The 24,620-nt window shown below is 34.4% G+C and overlaps 1 protein-coding gene across 1 annotated transcript in view; it reads left to right on the forward strand.

Annotated features, from left to right (window-relative positions):
• LOC133336176 (otoferlin-like) overlaps positions 1-24,620 on the forward strand; it is a 47,011-nt gene that overhangs the window by 12,908 nt on the left and 9,483 nt on the right. Inside the window, exons 3-12 of the mRNA XM_061544466.1 lie at positions 7,650-7,895; positions 7,992-8,175; positions 8,262-8,324; positions 15,873-15,957; positions 20,871-21,027; positions 21,087-21,369; positions 21,449-22,132; positions 22,410-22,607; positions 23,943-24,059; positions 24,116-24,469. Of these exons, the coding sequence (XP_061400450.1) occupies positions 7,650-7,895; positions 7,992-8,175; positions 8,262-8,324; positions 15,873-15,957; positions 20,871-21,027; positions 21,087-21,369; positions 21,449-22,132; positions 22,410-22,607; positions 23,943-24,059; positions 24,116-24,469 (2,371 nt within the window). The remainder of the gene's footprint in view (positions 1-7,649; positions 7,896-7,991; positions 8,176-8,261; positions 8,325-15,872; positions 15,958-20,870; positions 21,028-21,086; positions 21,370-21,448; positions 22,133-22,409; positions 22,608-23,942; positions 24,060-24,115; positions 24,470-24,620) is intronic.

A 24,620-nucleotide genomic window follows, 5' to 3' on the forward strand; every position in this document is an offset into this window, starting at 1 on the left:
CAACCATAACCAATTTTAAAAGAGTTCGTCCTGTAATCGAAAATTTATACCTACAAACGAGCGAGAACGTTTTGGCCCACAAATATCAAATAACGTGACAAAAAAATTAAAGTTCGGAAAATGGGAACCATAGCCGCATAGCCCCTGTATGCAAAGAAACGAAACACATCCCGAGTATACAGGTTAGAGTTCCGTTGTTCCAGAAAGAACTTGTGCAATGGAACTAATCCGTAAAAGGGATGATCGGTACTAGGTCATCTTTTTATACCCTTCACCACACTGTGGTACAGGGTATTACGTCTTTGTGCAAAAGGAAACGAGATAGACCTATAGTTCCTTTGAGAACATGCATAGAATCACTTTCTGAGTCGATTTATGTCCGTCTGTTGGTGTTAAATTGTAAACACAGTACAGGTCACATTTATAATCCGATTTGGATGAAATTTGGCACAGCTCATTTGTTTGGCCCAAGGACGAACCCTATTGAAATTGGGAAAAATCGGTTCAGATTTAGATATAGCTCTCATATATATTTTCGACCGATTTATGGTAAATGGTGCACCAAAGACCCTATATATCTGTCGATTTGCACGAAATTTAGTATAACATAATGAATTGAGCTTAGAATGATGTCTGCCAAGTTTCGTGAAAATCGGTCCAGATTTATATATAGCTCCCATATATAGTTTCGTCCGATTTCATGTAAACGGTGCACCAAATTCCCTATATATCCTTCGATTTGCACGAAATTTGGCATAACGTACTGAATCGAGCCTAGAGTGATGCCGGTCAAGTTTCGTGAAAATCGATCAAGGTTTAGATATAGCTCCCATATATAGTTTCGTCCGAGTTCATGTAAATGGTGCACCAAATTCCCTATATATCCTTCGATTTGCACGAAATTTGGCATAACGTACTGAATCGAGCCTAGAGTGATGTCGTGAAAATCGATCAAGGTTTAGATATAGCTCCCATATATATTTTCGGCCGATTTGATGTAAATTTAGTCCAGAATGATAGGTGCCAAGTTTCGTGAAAATCGGTTGAGATTTAGATATAGCTCCCGTTTGAAGCCGATTTACATACTTTTGTCCCATTGTAACAAACGAATGATATGTTTATGGATAGATCTATGTAGATTCATACTTAGATAAATATCATCAGCTGTTTAATATACCCATAGTGATGAAGGGTATCATATAGTCGGCCCCGTCCGACTTTACTACTTTCCTTACTGGTTTAGTTCATGCGGTTTATTTTGCTCATGTCGTTAATTTTTGTCATGCTTCATCATGACCATCCTTTGTTCGTCCTCTTTCCATATAAACAAAATCTTCATTTTAATCGAAGATTCCTTCCGACAACAGAGTCCGCTTTTAATACACATGTTCCATGTGTTCATTTCTACTGACATACAAATCAGTAACACAACTGACGTTAATATTTCATTCGTATTAATGGATGGATGGATCAATTTAAGCTTCCTTTTGGCAAACATATGACTCCATGTGGAAAATCAAACGAAACGGAACTGAATGGAGATCAATACAAATGTTCTGTTGCATGCATTTAATTGTGCGTCATGTTATATTCGCATGACGGCAAGTGCTGGGGTATCAACTGTTATTCGCAACATAAATAGAATGAATGCAGCACAGCTATAGGAGTCAATGTTGCCCCGAAGCCATGTTGGCGTGCGCGATTGCAATCCGGAAGAGAATTTCAATGCGTAGGAAATATTTATTTTTATTTTCGATGTGGGTTTATCGTGCAGATGAACACTATGAATGCCATTGAATATGGTTTAATAAATGTGACAAACAAAATGTACTACCTACGTATTACTGGGGAGGGTTATAATTTGTTATGACTCTACAAGTTTGTAAGGCATATAAATATTAGTTTCGTTATCGACAGGATTTAGGTCTATTGTCCTATTTTTACAAAAAATTCCAAATAATGCCAATGATTGCTTATCGATGGTACAAATTTACATACAAATGTGGGCTACGAACAATGCCACAAGTTAATTGTCACGCATACAAGGCTCATCCACATCCATTGTATTTGGTTCCGTGAGTGTGAATGAATGTGCATAAAATCGAATGGTTATAGATGCAACTGATATGAGCGCTTGCATGTAGCCATAAATTAATTTTACATACATTATTTTCCACAGGCTTTAAAACAGGGTTAGCCAACAATACATATGCAAACTGCTATAATTGTGTTGGACACACGCATGGGAGAGTAATTTTCGTTCTCTCGGTACAGATCGCATATGTTAAAGCATTGCAAAGCATACGACATGTTCGATGTCGAGAATAATGTTGAGTTCGAACACAGAACTGTGATTGTATTGGTACTCTCTCAAAGCGCCCGCGGGCGCCTGTTTGGTGAACATTGCTTTAAAGGATCACGCGACAATAACATTGTCGCCGCACACTATGAATGAATGCAAACACACAAAGCTAAAAATGTCAATAATATCTAATTACGCATGGCGAAATGCCATTGTTATTGTTGACACAGGTTAGGTTATGACAATTTGTAGCTATTATTGCAGAAATTTAAATGAAGCCAAATCAATTCGTTTTTAATCAGGTGGATATTTTAGATGATATCAAATAATAAAATTTAAATTGAATGGACAAAGGTAGAATTTACTGTTTTTAAAGGATGTCCTGGGACAGATGTGGGGGTATATATCAGGTTTCTCATTTTTTTGTCAAAAATGTTTTCCGGTAGAAATGTCAAATCGTTTAACACACTAGAAAAGCCACATAACCTATGAACAAAACTAAAGCAACTAAAAACGCAAGGTTAATAAATGTCGCATAACTTTTTCAAAAATAAAGATATCATGTGGGTTTTTCCCACATGCGAAGCGATTATTATCTATCCCCACTTTGGGTACATACAATAAATTCTCTTAAGGGAACCCCACCCATTCTCGATTTTAATTTTTCAAGATTTTCAATGGGCTGGTAAATCAATACCAATTCTTGTTAAGGTTTGTAACATTGCACATATATGTTTGAAGATTTAAACGAGAGGAAAATTAAAAAAAAAAATTGTGTAATTGTTTTGTTGTTGTTTTTTGTAATTAAAGAGAATTCCTTATTTTTGATGGCGGGCATGATAACTCCTCACTGGAACATCGGAATCCGAAAACAAAATGGCGGGCCCTTGAAAAAATATTTTTGGAAAATCGCCGATTTTTGACCAAAAACCAAGTTAAAAAATGAGGAAGATCTTCACCAATTGGCTTTATCCTAGTTCATACGATAGCTATACACTCACAGAGAAACGTGTAAAAATTTGGAATCGATTGGGTTATTAGTTTTTGAGTTATCGTGCCCGCCATTCACAAAAGAGAAAAACACGTTTAAAGTTTGAGAAGTCCTTTAGCCGTCACTTGACGATGACACAATAAATCGGCTATATCTTCAAGAGTTCTTGAGATTTTCACTTGAAATCTTGTATGGACATTCTAGAATTAGAGTAGATTCGAATTAAATAAAACAAAAAAAATTGTCAATTTTTTTTTTATTTAATTCGAAATTACGCCTTAAATTTGTATTCTGCATTTTTTTTCAAACATGCAATAGTGAGTGTATTGGAGTTAATTTTGTTTTCTTTATTATACCCTTCACCACACTGTGGTACAGGGTATTATGTCTTTGTGCATATGTTTGTAACAGGCAAAAATAATCGAGATAGACCCATGGTTCCTTTTGAGAATATGCATAGAATCACTTTCTGAGTCGATTTATGCATGTCCGTCCGCCCGTCTGTTGGTGTTAAATTGTAAACAAAGTACAGGTCGCATTTATGATCCGAATTGGATGAACCTTGGCACAGCTCATTCGTTTGGCCCAAGGACGAACCCTATTGAAATTGGGAAAAATCGGTTCAGATTTAGATATAGCTCCCATGTATATTTTCGTCCGATTTAAGGTAAATGGTGCACCAAAGTCCCTATATATATCTTTTGATTTGCACGAATTTTGACATAGCGTACTGAATTAAGTCTAGAATGATGTGTGCAAAGTTTCGTGACAATCTGTTCAGATTTAGATATATGGGAGCTATCCATATATATCTTGGTCCGATTTAAGGTAAATTGTGTATCAAAGTCCCTATATATCTTTCGATTTGCACGAAATTTGGCACCGCGTACTAAAATAAGTCTAGAATGATGTGTGCAAAGTTTCGTGAATATCGGTTTAGATATAGCTCCCATATATAGCTTCGCCCGATTTTAGGTAAATAGTCTACTAAAGTCCCTGGAAATCTTTTGATTTGCACGAATTTTGGCATAGCGTACTGAATTAAGTCTAGAATGATGTGTGCAAAGTTTCGTGACAATCTGTTCAGATTTAGATATAGTTCCCATATATATATTCATCCAATTGAGGTAATTGGTGCACCAAAGAACCTATATATCTTTCGATTTGCCCGAAATTTGGCATAGCGTACTGAATCTGTTTAGATATATCTCCCATATATAGTTTCGCCCGATTTTAGGTAATTGTGCACCAAAGTCCCTGGAAATCTTTTAATTTACACGAATTTTGGCATAGCGTACTGAATTACGTCTAGACTGATGTGTGCAAAGTTTCGTGAAAATCGGTTCAGATTTCGATATAGCTCATATATATATATATATATATTCGCCCGATTTTATGTAATTGGTGCACCAAGGTCCCTATATATCTTTCGATTTGCACGAATTTTGGTATAGGGTATTGAATTAAGTCTAAAATAATGTTGCTAAGCTTCGTGAAAAGATCCATAGCTAGGTCGATTGACACAACGTACTGATGTAATATAAATTAGTCTCTGTCAAGTATCCTTGAAATCGGATCAGATATAGATACATAACAAAAACGCATCGTCTGTTAGGATACATTTGTAGAATATACCCAAAGTGGTGAAGGGTGTCATATAGTCGGCCCAGTCCGACTTTACTACATTCCTTACTGTTTTTTTTTTCTTAGAAATATAAAAAGTTAATTTTAAAAATTTGAGATTTGTTGTTAACTGCCACATACTTAATAAAATGCAACAAAATTTTTTGAATGTCGTAAATTTTTTCAAAGTAAAAACATCCACTTGCTTCTGCATGCTACTATATAATCTTAACAGATTTTCGCCAAATTTAATAGGGTATATCCTGGAACCAAATAATTGAGCTGTGCTAAGTTTCATATCTTTCGGATAATAAATACAACCTGCACTTTGTTTACAAATTAACATGGACAGACGAACATGCATAAATCGATTCGGAATGTGACTTTATGGATATTCTTAAAAATAACCATTAGTCAATCTCGTAAAGGCATAATACCCTGTACTACTGTGGGGTAAAGGGTATATAAAGAGAAGGTTCACTTTCACTTTTTTTTCTTACAATACATTTATTTGTGTAACAGAGAAAATATCATATAGCTCCAGCGATATTTGTACTAATACGTAGTATGATTGTTTGTAAAAATATTATCAACATCAACGCATTTCAAAATGTATAGACAATGTCGTTTTATTCTACTAATTTAAATAAGAACTATTACCTTCAAATAAGATTTGAAGTGTGTTATATTAAATTTGAAACATATTTTAATGCTGCCTGAAGACTTTTTCGCACACAAGTATTTTTTGAACAAATGATTGTCAATAAATGAAGCAGCTGCTTATAAATCAAGCTATTTAAGATTTTATGATGACAATACATTAAAATTGTTCATTTAATATCACGTAAAGGAGTATTCACTAATTACAGCATAATATAAATATATATATATATATACACATAATTATATTCTGCTGTGGTTACTTTTAACACTTTAACTTTGCCACCTGCAGCTAAATTTAATTACATTTCATATTACATGTGGTCTTTGAGTGAAATTTAAATAAAATTCTACAACTGCATAATTCATGTGAATTTATTGAAGTGTATATGCTCTTTTAATTTATATGGATTCAGTAAATAACGGGAAATGTTCTGTAGAAAATTGGTCGTTTTTTGGTAGACCTTCGCCTTTGAGCGAGCTTTGGTCATGATTAAATTCAGTTTTCAACAGTGATATTTATTCGAGATCCTCATGCAAATATTAAAGTTTATGAGAGAATTTTTGTCAATGTGATCCAAAGTTGGGAATACCTATGGTACAGAAATTGATTTTTCAAGAATGAGGACCCAATATTTGCCTTCTTTGCTCTTTACTTTGTGTGGAAATGAATCTTACGATGTACTAAGTAGAGACAAACAACTCTTAAACTTACCAATATATATGACAGTTTTCCGATATATCAGTTGATTGATATTGGAAATTTATTAGTGTTCATAGATATAAGGATTCCTGCGAAAAGTCCTTTCAATCTTTTGAACCACATTTTTGTATAATATTTGGAGGTTCATACGAAGAACTAATTCGTATATTATAAGAATATTGTTCAGCAAGAGTTGCCAATGCCCGGATTTCTGAATTTTATGAATACATTTCATAAAAATTTAAATACAGGGTTCTTTTCACGGAGAGAGAGAGAGTGAACAAACAACTTTGGAATGTTTATGGTGGTGTGGTGGACGGTTGTTTTCTATCGCACATAAACCATTTGTGGTTCTAATTTTCTATTTTGGTTTTCTGTTTTCGGCTTCGTTACATGTTCTTGTCTGGCGTCATTGATCGATCTATGTTACAATGTTAAACATTCGGTTCGGTTTGTTGCTCGCATAAACACTTCTTTGATGTATAGGCATTTGGCATTTATATCGAAATAATTTGGAAAATGCATATGCGAATTTTGTAACACAATGCAGAGATCAGTTACACATCAAAACAACGCACCAGCGCACAAGAGTGTTTTAACAATGACTAAAATCAACGAATTAAAAAAATTGCTGGCAATTACAGTTGTAAACTACTTTTGAAGACCTTTGGGAAAGCTTTTTTAAGCAAGGGATAGAATTGATAGAAAAGCGTTGGACTAAGTGTATTGAAGTTTCAAGAGATTATATTGAAAAATAAAAATATAACTGTTCTCTTTCATTGATAGACTAAGAAGTTTCCGAACCGCCCTCGTAAGCATAGACTTGTGTGAAAATGACATGGTGTATATATTTACCCCAACCATAGATGTGGGTAGTGTTCAAACAAAACGTACAGGATATTGAATCGGGTTAATTAATTAGAATGTATTTTTATAATGATTGGTCTATATTTAGCAGGTCAAATGAGCCAAGACTTTTGTATGTAAAACACGAAAACATGATTCGAAATAATGACAGGGTAAAAATACCCTGGATGGGAATATATATCCCCAAAAAGGTAGAGTTCAGTGGTCATTTTGTAGGGTTTCATATGGGCGACCCCGTCCGACAACACTGCTCCGCTCGCTGTATTTTTCTCAATGTTGTTAAACATTTATATATCCTGCATAAAAACACATGTTGTTTGCCGCTAGCTATTCACATTATAAAACTTTTCGCATCGCTTTTTAACAATGATAGAAATGAATTCTTAGTATTTGGTTAAATTATTCGACTATGTATGGAAATCAATGCTTTTAACAAAAAAATTAAATTCTCAGAAAACATATTTTGATTTCAAACTGATTTCGTTTTGATTTTTTCGTCATAGATCCCCTTTAATATTTGAAAATGAAATGGGCACGAGTGGTGCTACGGGCATAACAAATGCCGCATCATCTATGACCGCTGATGGTGGAGGAGGCGGCGTCGGTGAGAGTGTGCGACGTGGCAAAGTTATTGTAACGCAAACAACGACAACGGCTGGTAACACCTTAACAACGCCTGGGGCAGAAAGTGCAGTTTCGAATCAATCCAGTGATGTGGAAGAGATACAACAAATTGATCAAGGGAAAATGTAAGTACATACAAATTGACATATAAAAAATATATATTTAATTAAGTTTTGCAACACACACACAAATACGTGTTGTTATTTTTTTTCTTCTTGCAGGATGAAACAAATGACACGCACCGAAGACCATTTAAAATCACAGGACTTCCAAGTTTGCATTACCATAATTGAGGCGCGACAATTACCCGGCTTAAATATGGATCCGGTTGTCTGCATTCAAGTGGGCGATCAAAAGAAATACACAAGTGTCAAGGAGAGCACCAATTGTCCGTATTACAACGAAGTAAGAATCACGGAAAGGGAGAGAGTGTATGAGAATAATACGAATATAATCAATTATTTGTGTTTGTTTGTTTTTTACAATTCCAGTATTTTGTTTTTGATTTTCATATGCCCCCAGTTATGTTATTTGATAAAATTATTACCTTATCGGTAAGTATGGCGTATAGTAGCAATTAATTAATGATTAATTACCATAATATTTAAAATAAACCTTGGTCGTCAAGGGACGACTGGCTTCGAAATTAATATAACTCTATGGGAATAGCTAACGGTATGAATTTTTTTATCCAGAATTTTCTTAAAAATATTTTTAAACAAAAAAATCATTTTTAATTAATTTTACTGTTCAATAAAATTAAGATTGATGGTAGGGGTGAAATATTTACATTTTTGGGACAATGTTAGTTGATGGGAATATTTGGAACTATGAGATGTGTAGTTAAACTTCTTATATAAGGGATGCCGTAATTTTAAGAAAAAAAAGTAAAGAAAAGACCAAAGTCGGATTTACCACATTCGGTGACCCTTCTATATATGAACCGTCTTCAATCGATACATAAATACGTCATTCGTCAATTTGATTAGAGCGAAGCTAAGAACACCTCATAATATACTTAATAAGGTGCACTATGCAAAATTGCGGGACAGCGGACAAACATTGGGTATTTACGGCACCATTTACATGAAAACCCCCGAACCTATTTTTGAGGTTATATCTAAAGCTGAATCGATTAAAACGAAACTATTTACACTTCATACTACATTTAATACACACCATTCTAGGCTCAAACTGAGTATTTGGTGTACCATTCAAAATTAATTTGGTGCAAAATTTGTATGGAAACTTGGATATATCTGAAAAGATTTCAACAAAATTTAATACACTTTATTCCAGTCTTAATTTGGTATGTCGTGTAAATTTTTTTTAATCGTAAAAAACATTGGTACCTTGATGCACTATCCTGAAATCTGGTATTCCACAGTGATATGTACGGTATTAGATGCGTATACGCTGTGACAAGAAGCATACGCCACGGGCTCCCAAATACAATTTGTCTTAACTATAGTTTAGTAAAAACGATCAATTTTTTTTTTAAATGTTTTCCAAAGGTAGTTATTTGTATTTATTTCTCTTTTGAGATGAGCTACATGATCGAAGTTACAATGAAAAGGAAAGCCAGAGAGATACTACATACCCACCATTATGCGACGCGTTTCGCCGTTGGTTAACCGGTTCATCAGACATATTGGGCAATGTGACTTACAAATGTCGTTACTTGATAAGTTGCATTTATGTCGAATATTGTTGCTAAATTACATCTACGAAATATATTAAATCGTGTCAATTTTCGGACATTTGGCATCACCCCAGAACATCCATTTCGGAGCAGATTTTTCTAGTAGCGACGGACTTTTTTTCCATATAGACCACAATATTTTTTTAAAGATGTGGCTTTAAATGCTAAGTCGCGGATAAGAATCAAAACATGCAATGGGAACCATGGTTCAAGTAGAATTTTTGAGTTTTATGCCTTTTTAGGGCGAAAGAGCATTCATGTAAATGTAGTTATTTTTATGCTACATATGGACATATATTTTTTCTAAGGGAACCCGGAAGTTGGGGTACGTATTTCAGGTTATATCCGGTTCTACAGATCCGATTAATACAAAATGGGTACCATTTTAAAGCTTATACCTTTCCACCTTGATTGGTGATATAAAGGAGTTGAACGGGTACGTCCCCAAAGAATAAAATATATCCCCATAATTAGGATAAAAATACCTACTTCTGGAAAAAATATTCAGAAAAATCTGATCGTCTTTACTAGACTTGTTTCTACAATTTTAATTCTATAAACCAGTAAGCGGAGCAGTATAGTCGGACAGGGCCGACCATATGTGTAGGGTATCACAACTTCCACGAAAATATACTTGTCCAGATTCCCATCACCGTGGGTTATTTTGGCATACTTTTCTTTGGGTCATAATTGCGGCCTCTGGAGCGACCAGAAAACTCGACATTTCATCCCTAAATATTAACTGATCTCTACCATAAACAATAGGAGTCTTCATTGACCAGAACCCATCCTACATGCAAAATTTCGGGTAGATTGACCATTAACTGTGGTCTGTATCGTGTTTACAAATTATAATGGACAGACGGACGGATTTTTGAGATTACATCTCTACAATGAAATTATGATTATTTGTAGAACATTTCGTCCTTCTACTTCGATTAGATTTTCGTTTCGTCGGTAATTTATTAAACCAGACTCCAATTATCACAAGGTGTGATTCATTCATTCTTGCAACATATAAGATTTTATGTGGGATATCCATTCACAAGAAATCGATATTTCAACAGTCCTTTTTTAAATTTTAACCGTTCCTTGTTACTGAACCCCTTTATGTATATATGCGTTTTAATAAACTCAGAATAAATTCGACTAGAATCTTCACCTTTATCGTACAATTTCTGCGAAGAAATTTTTTGCACATCAAACCCGTTTAGTTTGGAGAATGTGTATAATACCAACGAAATACTTAACAGGTAACAGGACCGGTATATGCGTGCTTTGTCGAAACATTGAGGTATACTAACAATTTGGACCTTCCATAAACCGAAAATGCCACATTACATCCACTTCGGTTTGAAAATGATGCTAAGATCTTCAAAGTATCGAAAATGTACCGAGACCCTAATATGTAAAAACAGGGACCTATATTCAAATTATTTTGCAACGAGGTTTATTTGCCTATCAATAACGCGAACAGCGAACCACCCCTGTACAAAACATCGTCTAAGAATTAAAAAAACATTCTAAAACCAGTGAGCGGAGCAGTATAGTCGGACAGGGCCGACCATATGATACCCTACACAACTACCACGAAAAGTAAACTTTCTGCGGTTCTATATTCTGAGCCTGGGCAATATTTCGTGATATTTGCACACTTTTTAACGATTATAGATCTTGAATATTGACCGATCATAATCTAAGTATTTGGTCAGATCCCCTTCACCTTGTAAAATATGTAATAGAGCGACTAGAAAATCTGACAAAAATTACAGTTTTCGGTTCATTGCACCCCGTGAATGAAATCTCTACTTTACAGCAAACTATAGGCGTCGTCCTTGGCCATAATCGGAACTTCCTTTACAATTTCAAAGCGATCAGCGCGACATTTCCGTTCTCCACGTATTACTCCCACATCAGAGTGCATACAACCATATAATTGGTATTAATTTAAAGGGCAAGAACATGCATGCTTATTCTTTTGCCCGACCCCCCTCTCCATGTAAAATTTCACGATGTTCGGACCGTAACAGCGGCCTCTGGAGAGCCCAGAAAAACCGACAATAATTAAATATGGCCCATTTCATCCCCTAAATATTAACCGATCTTTACCAAAACCAATAGGGGTCTTCATTGACCAGAACCCATCCTATATGCAAAATTTCGTGAAGATTGGTCCATAACTGTGGCCTGTATCGTGTTTACAAATGATAATGGACAGTCGGACGGATGGACACACATGTCTAGATCGACTCACCTAGGCGAGATATGACGATCGGTATACTTAAAGGTGGGTTTAGGACCAATATTTCAAGGCGTTACAAACTTTTGGGGCTGCACAAAGCTATAATACCCTGACAACATAGTTGTGTAGGGTATAATGAGTTATATCCTTTTATTGGAGGATATTCAATTCAATACCAATCATCATTGAAGTAGTAGCAAAGTATGTGCAAAACATTCAAGTTATATTTTATATATTCTGATATTGTTATTACGAAAAACACATTTTTTTACAATGAATTTGCATATACTTTCTCCGTCTTTGGGCAAAGTTTTTGGTCTTGCAAAAATAATAAAAATTTTAATATTACATCCATCCCAGGTTGTAAGGTATAGTTATTCAGTGTTGTAAGAACAATTTCGGTTTCAACAAATGTACATTTTATTATTTATTTAATTCGAACCTTCACTAATTCAAGAATGTCTTTAGATACATATATGCAAAATAAAAAGGCTTCAATATAATGTACGTTCATTTGTCAGTCGGTTGAAAATTGTAGAAATTTTGAAATCAAGAATACATCTGACGGGACCCAGGGACGTACATAAGTCTGGCTGGGCCTTCGAAATTATTATTAATATTTCTTATACGTTGTTTTTTAAACATGGCATATTCATACCCCCAAAATATTCATATTACTCCCTCTATTACGCGGTTAATATATGATTTTCTTCTTTACAAGTTCACCAGGTTTCCCTTTTTCCCCCACAGTATGTTAAGTAGATTTATTAATTAATTAACAGACAGTACATGGGTAAAGCGAACATAATAATGGAAAACATTATGCCTTGTTTCTGGTGGTTTCATAAAAATGACATTGACATTGTTTATGTATACGGTGATTTTATTAATTAATTTATGACAATAAGAATACACAACACATCTTCCCTGTGACAGGCGGAAAATACGCAACGCAAAAACACATCTTTAAAGATGCACACGTTTCTTGAAAATCTCAATGAGTGAAATATAAGATACTTAAAAAAGTCGTATACTTTTAAAGTTTCCATTAGAAACATTAATCCTAAAGCTTATTTTTTTATGTAAAATATATGTATGTGTATATAAGTCTTAAATACATGGGAAATTATCCTCCAACTTCTAACTATGAAACATATGAGTAAATTCACGGGATTGGGTTGCAAATAAAAGCACGCGCTACAAAAATATCTTTAGTAGGAAAACAAATGAGAACCGAGCGTAAGAAATTATTATTTCTGGGAAATTGGAAAAATTATGTCTCATGTGTTGGCATTTTTTTGTATGCATAAAATTCCTGTTCGACAAGTCATGAGAATTACTTACAATATTTGTTTAAGGCAGGCAGAAAATTCCCAAAAGTTCTAGTGATCAACTTTGTATTTAAATTTGTTTTTAAGTATACACAAATAAAACATTAATAAAAAATGCACGGTCCCAAAACTTGCTTTCTAGAAGTAGAATCGAATCATTTTAAAGGAAAAGACCTGTAGATTATTTATAGAAGAAAATACCTTCTGTCAATAGAGACATTCATATGTACAATATCATGTCGAAATCGGAAATCTGAAGTCTATGAAACATAACATGTCAATTGGGCATAATTGGGTTCTTTGATGTACCTTTTGCATCAAAATTATGTATGGGAGCTATATGTAAATCTGGAAGGCTTGAGCAAACGTAACACACAATATATGCTGCAGTACAGTGTCCTGTCCAAAATTTAATCTCGATCTGTGCACAATATGCATGAACTCAGACTATTATATATACAGGTTATATTTACATCTGAATCGATTTCAATGAAACTAAACTAACGCCATTCTAGACTCAAATCAAAACTTTGTGCAAATTTCGTGTATATGAAAGAACATTGACGAAACAAATAGTGAAGTTATATCTAAATTTGAACCGATTTCAACAAACTTTTCGTTTTATAGTGAACTGAATTTGCATCAATAGGACGAAAATATCAATGGGAGCTTTATCTAAATCTGAACCGATTTCAAAGAAAACATTTTAGACTCAATTCAATATTCTATGCAAAATTTCGTCTCAATAATGAGAGTTTAGGGTAAAATATAACTAAAATCAGACATGAATACATATGGAAGCTATATCTGAAAAATTATCACACATCATTCTAGACTTAATAAAGGGCTTTGATGCACCATTTGCATAAAATCGGACGAAAATGTATATGGAAGCTATATCTAAATCTGAACCGATTTTCACTTAATATACATCACTTTAGACTCAATACACTACGGTATTCCAAATTTCGTCTGAATCGGACCAAGTATGAGAGTTTAATGTACCATTTAAAGGAAATCGGACTAACATTTATATGGTACCTATATCAAAATCTGAACTGGTTTCAACAAAACTTTCTACACGTTATTCTAGACTTAATTCAGTGCGCTATGCTAAATTTGCACCAAAGTCCATATATATATTTTGATTTTTTAACATACAATTTTGCAATACAGCGTAATGAATTGAGAGATAAAATCGAATGAAAATTTATTTGTGTTAAGTTTCGTGTAAAATGTTGGACTGTCAGTACAACCTATTATATATATATAATATGTGTTAGATGTAGCTTCACCACACTGTGGTACTATATATATTCTATTCATCCGTCCATGTATTTTTTAATGTATAGGCCAATGGTGCACCAAAGTCCCTATATATATATATATATATATATATTTCGATTTGCCCGAAATTTGGAACATCGTAATGAATTAGGCTTAGAAATATGTGTGTTAAGTTTCCTGAAAATCGATTCAGATTTAGATCTAGCTCCCATATATATTTTCGTCCGATTTAAGGTAAATGGTGTACCAAAGTCCCTTAATATATTTCAGTTTGCACGAAATTTGACACAGCGTAATGAATTAGGTCTAGAATGATGTGTGTTAAGTTTCGTGAAAATCGATTCAGATTTAGATATAACTCCCATATATGTTTTCCTCCGATTTTTGGTAAATGGTGTACCAAAGTCCCTTATAATTTAGTATCGGTTGCAGAATGATATTTTTTTTGGATCCAATTTCATTTTACTGGTCTTTTAAAAATGCGACGTCTGTTAGGATTCATCTGTTGAATATACCCAAAGTGGTGAGGGGTATCATATAGTCGGCCCCGTCCGACTTTAGAGCTTTCCTTACTGGTTTTAATTGATTTCCTAAAAACACCAAAAACTGGACCGATATTGGCGACGCATGGTAGGGTGGAACATACCCAAAGTACTGCATTTATAGGGCACAGTTATATGAAGCCATCACCAACGTACCCAGTTTTCATTTCAGGAGGTTGGATGAAAGCTGCTGTTTCAATATGAAAATTGGTATGATTTGTATTATAACGTCCCTTGAGGCTATATATCGTGTTGAAATTACCGAATATTTGTAGTAATTATTATATGAGGTGCTATGCCTAATTGGAAACTGATATAGCTCTATTTAGAAACTAAAATTTTTACATCAGAATACATTTCTCTTTTCTATGCCTAATACCAATTTACAGCGAATTCGGTTGAAAAGCGTGCTTAAGAACCCCCAAAATACCGAAAATTTGGGGTACTCTGTTATATTCATATTTTTTGGTGGAGAGATTTGGTATATATTAAGAACTCAAAATACAGCCAAATCGGATGAAAAATACGATCAAAACCACCAAAATACTGAAAATTGAGGGGGTACCGTTATATGGGGGCTACCAGAAAAAGTGGACCTATATTTATATTTTTTTGTGAAAAAATGTAATACCCAATAAGAATCCAACATACCAAATTCGCATAAAAAATGCGCTAAAGTGGAGGGTACCCTTTTATGGGAGCTTTGCCTAAACGTGGACCAATATAGCCCATCTTAAAACTTGACCTGCCTGTATACAAAATTTTGACGATCTATCCCAATTCGTTTAGAGGCTAGAGTGATGACAACAGACAGACGGACATCGCTAAATCGTCATAGAATTTTACGCTGATCAATAACATGTATATATATACTTTATAAGATCGGAAATGATTATTTCGATGGGTTACAAACGGAAAAACAAAATTAATATGCCCTCCATACTAATATATCTATTAAATAATTTTTAATTTAAAAACTTTTTCTTGTATATCAAAAGGTCTTGCAGTCAAGAAAGTTTCTGCGTACCGGTACATTAGTGGGCTCATTCAAAATTGATTTGTCAACGGTTTATGATGCTCCGGGTATATATTGTGATAAACTATTAAATGTTTTGCTATGTTTTTTTTTTCCTTAATGTTACCCTAGATAGTTAAGTGTTCTATCCTGAAAATTAGAATCTGTTTAATGTTTAAAGTTTCTTAAATTATATTATATTTATTTATTATAATAACGATTTTTTTACTCTGTTCTGTTATGGCAACATAAATTTGTAACAATAACAAAGAAGGCATATCTCTTTCGCGTCAAAAAACGATTTGTTTTCATTCCAAGAACGGCAAATTAAAAATGTATTTTTATGTTAATTTGATAATTGGCGTGGCGTTTTCTTGGAATGATAAACGATGGAACATTGTTATAACGAACGCAAAAAAGTTGAACTCACTTATTCGAAAAAATGAACGGATATCAATAGTAATGGTACTCTTTTGCAAACAAGCGAAATTCGTTATGCCCAAGTTCAACAGTTAACTCCTAGAATGTATATAAAGGAAACAAAACCTAAGTTTATAATTTAAACAAGAAATGAATGTTCTCTTTCAATCCATTTACATTTCCTTTTCTCTTGTTCTTTTCTTTTTCTTTCCGTTTCCCCTCTTTCAAACCAATTTTTTCAACTCAAAAACAAAACTGCCTACAAACTTCCCGAAAAAAAAACAACGTAAACAAACCCACCATACAAAATTTCCCACAAACGTTACACGCCACAATGAACTTGCTAAACAACAACAAAAAATACTCTTTAAAAATAACAACACCACCAACAACAACATAAATTGTCAACACTGTGTTTTGCGCAAAAATTTCGAAATTAAATTTTTGCCGAACCAACCAATAACCACCAACCATTTAACAATCCATCAAACCAAACAAAAAAGGTCTTACAAAGCCGCAGTGTTTTAAGGCCAAACAAATTAATTGGCAATTTTAAATTGGACGTAGCAACTGTCTGGACCCAAAAAGGTAAACAAAACAAAAAAGAAAAATACTAGAAAACAGCGATGACAACCCGGAAAATGCTTAACACTCACATATTTTCACATAAACCACCAACACAAAACCAACACCAACAAAATTCCATTTGTTCCGCTCTTTACTTTTTAGACAAAGAACTCATAGACGAAAGCCATAAGAACCATAAACTTGTTAATAGTTTTAATGGAAAAGGATATTTGAGCCGTATTTTGAAGCTTTGGGGTGTTATTCGAGAATTTGAGAATTTTAAGCTTAAGTGTATAAGTGGTCAGTGAAAGGAAAATGGTTTCATATTTTTTAAAGATATTTTATTTTCCTTGAAATATTTGAAGTATTTAACAGGTTTATGAAATTAATACATTTTAACCTGAATAGTAATGGTGTTATAGAAAGGTGACAGAATAAACATAAAAATTGTGCAGGCTTTTCTTTACAAATTGCATCGAAATACTATTTAGGAGTCAGGAATTGACAAATACCACCCCTTCACACACTAGGAATTATTCCGCAGAGAAAATATCGGTACTGCAGATGGGCATTCTCGCCCCTCAAGCGGTTCAATCTTTTTCGGTCCGTTCCTCACAAAAAAAGGTCCTTCCATTGGTTCCTTTTCGTTGGTACACATCAGTTCATTTCAGGTGGACCAATTTTGAACCAAGCATCGATTTATATGAACTTTCATTTTCCGTCATCTCCGCAAAAAGAACTATGTCGTTCCGTTAGTTCCATCGTTCATTGGTACACATCAGTTCATTCGAGGTGAACCAATTTTGAACCACGCATCGCTTTAAATGCACTTTAATTTTTTTTTTTTTTTAATTTGGAAAGAGCTAGTTTGCAAATAACTTCTGTAGACCGTCCAATAGAATTAAGAGACAAATAATGTTACAAGAATTGATGATATGAAGCAAATGAAACGAGAGCAAAAATTAAAAATTTGATCAAAAGGAACTAGGTGACGAAAGTCATCTAGTTCCGATTGGTACTAAGTCTAAGTACCAATCGTTACTTTTGCGCAATATTTCCTTTGAACCAGTTTGGTCTGGAGCGACACAATTCTTATCGGTATTAAGTACGATACTTTGGTTCATTTAGTTCCCTTTGCCCCGGTCGTTACTTTTTTGCCCTCGTTTACCGATTGTAAATCTATGAATCTATTTGAACATTTGAAGTTCATTTATAATTAAAAGGAATTGATTGATATTTTAAATTCGCCAAGCACTTGTGTACAACGTCCAATAAAATGTTACACGAATTGATGAGAAGAAACGAGAGCAAAACTAAACGATTGTGTAAAAAAAAGAGAGCAAAACTGAACGAAAGAACCGGACCTAGGGCCGATTGTTCCTTTTGCAGAATATTTCCTTTGAACTAGTTCGCTCCGAAGCGACACAACTCTAATTTGTACTAATTACGGTACTATACTCCGTCTAAATCCTTTTGCTGCAGTCGTTACTGAGTTGGTCCCCATTAACGTAGTCCTTTTTTATAAAATCAATAGATATATACTTTCCACTCAGGTGAACCAATTTTGAACTTTCGAAGTTTATTTAAATTTTGAAGGAATTTATTGATAAAGGAAAGAAACAACTAATGTTACATCAATTGATGAGATGAATAAAAAATAACGGGAGCAAAAATGAACGATTGGATCAAAATAAACAAGAGCAAAAGGAACGACTGAAGCAAAAGGAACCAATGAGCCAGACCTACAAATTTACTCGGTACGATTATTTAGTTTGTTTTGTTCATTTTGCTCCAGTCCTTAATTTTTGTCCCTCGCTCACTTAGTTCGTTTTGATTCACTCGTCCATATATATATATATATATATATATATTGGCCAGCTTCAGGAATGAGATTTCCCAATTTTATAGTCCATCGATTGATAGCTTTCAATTTTGTTTTTATGAACACTCCAAATATTTGGTGATGACTTAATATGTGAGAATTATAATACGAAGTACACATTTGTAATTTTTGGCATGTTACGATATTTATTGGCCAGATCGCATTTTCGTAGCAACGAATATAAATTAAATTAATGAAGGTCGATTTAATAAACAGTAATCGACTACTTTGGCGTTTTTATTTTTTGTTTGGTTTCTCAAGAACTTTTTTCTATTAATTCATATATTAACCGCAATTCGATAAAGTGTGGAACTGTTGGATCCACCATGATTCGCTTAACTTTAGTCCACTATATGAAGACAAAAACCATGTCAGGTCGCCTATCTATTATCGTATATATCAGTAAATCTCCTAACTCCACAATCAATTGTCATGAAAATTAAGAGTTGTTTTCACGTAGCTAAAATCAGTTTGGTGCAACAGTTTCGTTTTACCCATAACCAAGCTGTCACGCCACTGTTATGTATACAATTTCCCCAAATGAATCTGAATCCACATTTCCTAATATATTCTGGTGCAATTTCTAGTACACAGTTGATGGCATTTTCATGGTAATCCTAATTTTAAAAGATTGGGTTCAAATTTTTTCTGACCAACATTCATGAAGAAAATTACATTGAAAGAATTGAATTACATTGCGTACTTCCTTACAGCGATGTGCTATGTTGAAGTCAGACGCGTCTGTTTTGAAATTTTTTCCATAATAATAATCCTGTTATTTCCACTACCCTATTAAAATTTTTTCGAAATGTAGTCCAGTATTTTTATTTGAATATTTTTATGTGGACTGTAACTCCTTCGCGAATCATAAATTATTGGGAGGAAAATCTCCTTCGGGTTTTCTTAGACGTTTTTTCTCCTTTTAGTATTTCTACAAACGCGAGAAGTATAATATCCTAGTACAGTATCCGCAGTTGTCTTCTGAATCGCTGAATCGTCTTCACTACCTTATAGTCGTTTCGTGAATTCCTAACAATCCATGAAACAAGTCGAGATTAACCAACAAGTAGTGATTAATAAATCGTCGTATGGTTTTGCCAGATTGGTTTCGAAGATTTTAGTAGGATAATTATGGGGGCCCAAGCAAAATCCCATAAAAGGTATTCCACTATTTGTCACTATTATTATTCTCCGTGGCGGAGACACACACCTAATGTGCTGATAAATAACAAAGAAATATGCCATATGCGGATGGCGATTACGACGCTATTGAAGTTTAGATGTCGCTTTGTGCCCTTCTATGCGAAATGCAAATATTTACTGCAGCAATAAAATCACTAAATAATAAAGTGTGTCATAACGAATGGATAAATTATGATACCGCTCTTTAGACTGTGTACAGACTTCATAATCCACTCGATTTGGAACGTCAGTTTCATAGTGTATACGTTAAAATAATCGTGTTCAAAAATCCAGTGGATTATATTTAACGTATACGCTATTGAATTGGCATTTGAGATTGAGTGGATTTCGTAAAACTAGTTTTATGTGATTTTGTATGTATACCCATAAATACCCTACTTATCCATATTGAGTAGGGTATTTGTGGAGATTCAGTAAAATCACATAAAACTATTTCTTTTAGCTTTCCGCTAAGTGTATGTCAGCTACAATTTTATTTTTTATTTAAACATTTTCGACATTCCTACGACAAGAAAGTTGGAAATTATTTTTCGATTAAAATAGTGTTAAAATCTGGATGTTGTGAAGTAAATGCCTGAGAAAAAATGTATACATTTCAAATTTCCATATGTAGTAAATCCTTTGTCATTGGTTAATTAAAGGTAATAAATGGTGTTTAAAAAAATTTACTTCAATTTAAAACTCAAAACATGGTTCTTATGGCTTAACAAGAATAAGTAAGACAATATATATGCCTAGATTCCTTCTCACTTCTTCTGTTCGCATGAAAAATCTAATAATTTCTCTACGCCTGCATTTTTTTATTTTTTAATGTCACAAAGTGGTATGCTCGCACATTTTTGTCTAATCGATGTATTTCTCTTATGTAATAACACATAAAAATAAAAATAATTACAAATACATTTTCAGACCATCAATTCTATCACAAATGGGCTCTACTGACCGATCCTGATGATTTTTACAGTGGACCAAAGGGATATTTGAAATGTGATATAGGTATTATAGGTAAAGGTGACACGGTTAAGGTGCCACAGAAATCTGAAAAAGATCCTGATGATATTGAAGCGTAAGTAAAGTAACAAAATTATCACACTTTTATTAATATAAGTTATTTCTCTATCCCAGTAACCTCCTATTGCCTGATGGTGTACCCATCGAAAGACAACGAGCTAAATTTATAGTTAAAATTTATCGGGCAGATGGTTTGCCACGCATGAATTCTTCTATCATGGCAAATGTAAAGAAAGCCTTGACAGGTGAAGCCAAAGATTTAGTTAGTCCCTATGTCCAAGTGTCCTTTGCTGGACTATCTGGTAAAACGACGGTAAAGAAAAATGCCTATGCACCGGTGTGGAATGAACAGTTGGTATTTACGGAAATGTTTCCGCCCTTGTGTCAACGAATTAAGGTATGTATGAAAACTACAAAAATGGTCCTTCGAGCTAGAATTAATCATTAATAACATTAAATTCTATAACTTACTTTAGATCCAACTAAGAGATGCTGATCCAATGAAACCCTCCATAATCGGCACACATTATATTGATTTGAAACAAATCTCCAATGATGGTGAGAAGGGTTTTTTGCCCACATTTGGTCCTTCGTTTATACACTTGTATGGCTCAACACGTGACTATACGATTTTGGATCAACATTCAAATTTAAATACTGGCCTGGGTGAAGGTGTTAGCTATCGTGCCCGCTTATTAATTGCCATACGTACTGAAATTACAGAAAACATCGAATTGACCACCGAAAAAAATGTTGAACTAGAACCCACCCAATTAATATCGGAATCAAGCTATTCACGAAATGAGGAATTCTTTTTGTTCGGCAGCATTATTGAGGCATCAATGATCGATAAGAAAATCAGTGATAAAACTGTATTCTTTGAATTGAGTATGGGTAATGCAGGCAATTCCATTGATGGTCACAATGAAAGTTTCTCCACCTTGGCGGATGATGGAGAAGATGGTTGTTTATTGGAATCGGTGGATACCACGTCATTTAGTAGTACCACAAATTCCTGTAAGCCCATTTCACATGACAAAAGTCATTATTATCTGCCATATTGGGATTATAAGCCCTGCATGGATGTTCGCTGTACATTGCCCGATTTGCGTCGCCGCATGTATAATAGTAACATGTTGGCGAAAATGGCTGAGAAATATGTAAGTAGAAACATTATTCAAAAAGGGACTAGTATACATAAAAATGGAATGGGAAATTTCAGACTAAACTAGAAAGTTATATGTATCATCTGATAATTAAAAAAATCTACAAGTTCCTCAAGATATAGATGACAGTTCGGCTCAAATACACTAAGAGATCTATTATGTAGAATAGACATATATACATAAACATATTTCAAAGAGGCCTTCTGTAGAAGACTTTAAGACTTAATTCTCCTATATATTTCTCTTCATTTTATTTTCTGCAATTAAATAGGAAGACGGCTTGGCTGAAACCAAACAGTTAATTGAAAATGAAGACCCCAAGGCAGAAGTTCGTCTTCGTTCTACATTGGAAGATTTGGCCTCGGCTTGTGTTCGTTACCAGTCCATAACCAAAAGTAACTGTACCGGACCAGGTAGCGGCAAAACTAAGCTGGATAAAGAACGTATGAAGCTATGTATGAGGGAAATTGTAAGTAATGAATAATTTTTGGAATAAAATTATTTTATTTGAGTTATTTTTCTATGATTACTGAGTTACTGAGTTATTTCTATGATTACTGAGTTACTGAACTACAATCAACGCAAACATCTGAAGCTAGAATCTTAAAATTGTATATTGCGCCTCTAAAGTTGAGACTGAGGATTGCACCAAAAGTAGTAGAAATTACCTTCTTCACTACCCGTGAAATTTGATACAGTAGGGTATTTATGGCGAGGCAAGCCAAACCCCATAAAATGTGTTCCACTAGTTGTCCCACAAACCAATTGTGAATATCAATCGCAAAGTCCCAAGCCATAAACCTATAATGTATATAACGTCACTGGTGAAATGTAGATGTCGGTTTGTCTATAACGTCACTGGTGAAATGTAGATGTCGGTTTGTGGTATGATTGGCAAAGTTGCTTAATGTGTATAAATGTATATGCTAGTAGCAGAGACACTGACCACAAGATAACACAAGCAGTGTGATATCGAAGACATGAACATATATATCAAAATTCCTACATTCATTTAGTCCAATGTAGATGCCGTTCACCTAGCTCCAACTAAATTAAATAATTTATGTGATTTTGCCAACATCCCCATTAAAACCCTACTACTTCCACACAGTAATATCAAATATATATTACTTGTAATTTATAAACGGAATTTATTAGAGTGTAAAGATATACGATTTTCGAAGCAAGAATCAGGTAAAAGTGGAAAAGGATCCGACCAAAGTCCTCAATTCGTCTATAGCTACCCATGTCGTCACCGAAGCCTAGACAATGGGTGGCCCCGGTACTGAAGCCAGGCCAGGATGGCAGCAAATATGAATCTTACAGGCAGATTTCACTTTTATCCCAGTAAAGAAGACTCTTGAGGCATTACTCCTCCCCAGCATTAGGGAAAGCTATGCAGTTGCTAATCATCACCATGGGTTCCGAAAGCAACAAAGCATGACAGAAGTGGTCGCGCCATAAAACAGTGTTGTTAGGGCATGACCTATTAAAAGCCTTTGATAGTCATGTCACATGGTTTGAGAAAGCTGAGAAAGCTTCCTTGCGGTCAAGTTTGAAACGTTGGATAATCATGGCGTCGGGTCCAATATTTGAGGACATATGTGTAACGTTCAACGCCTATTTCGCCACGAAATCTTCGACCACATTGTTCACCACATGGACTGCGGAAATGAGAATTCCATTCGATAGCATAAACAAGTCGTCCGCGCAAACCAAAAAAATTTATACACATTGACTATATTTACAGGTCAATTCCTAATTGCACATTCTTTAAACGATAATATTATTATTTCAATTACAGGAAAGTTTAGGTAATCTAGCACGGAATCTAAGAGCATTGGTGACCAAAAGTTCATTGAAGGAACGTTTCAAACAGGCTCAAACCTATATGCCCAAATTAAAATTCCTAATAGATGATGTAAGTACTTCTTCACATATATATTTTGAATAGTTATTAACAAAAACTTCTTTTAGCCTCAACATTCATTACCCGACATCTTTTTGTGGCTCATTGCCAATGGTAAACGTTACTGCTATCATCGAATGTCGGCCAGGGATTTAATATATTCTCCCACTGAGGAGGAAGCTGGTATACATTGTGGTAAAATTCAAACGCTGTTTTTACGTTTACCCGGTAAACAGGCCTCGGGAACTGCTAGCTGGTTTATACAAGCTAAATTGTCGATTTATTTGTGGTTGGGTGTGGTCAGCCAGAAGGGCCACTTCTTTGAGGGTTTACCCATTGGTTATGATTTGTCACATGAGTTACGGAATGCTGAGCGGCCAGGGGCAATGGCGCCCAATAATATTCACTATTTGGAGAAGTCGGTAAGTTGGATTTGGAGATTCCTCTTTTATGGAACTGACTGTGAGTGACCTTCAATTACTCACTGTCAGTTTCATAAAAGTAGAATGTTGAGGTTTGGATGAAAGGTCAGGCTCGCCAATTTTCAAACTATCTGTTTCTGACCTTCGAATT

This window comes from Musca vetustissima, unplaced genomic scaffold, assembly GCF_032173495.1.
Source record: "Musca vetustissima isolate MV318-11 ecotype Yass unplaced genomic scaffold, APGP_CSIRO_Mvet_v1 utg8195, whole genome shotgun sequence".
Lineage (NCBI taxonomy): Eukaryota > Metazoa > Arthropoda > Insecta > Diptera > Muscidae > Musca > Musca vetustissima.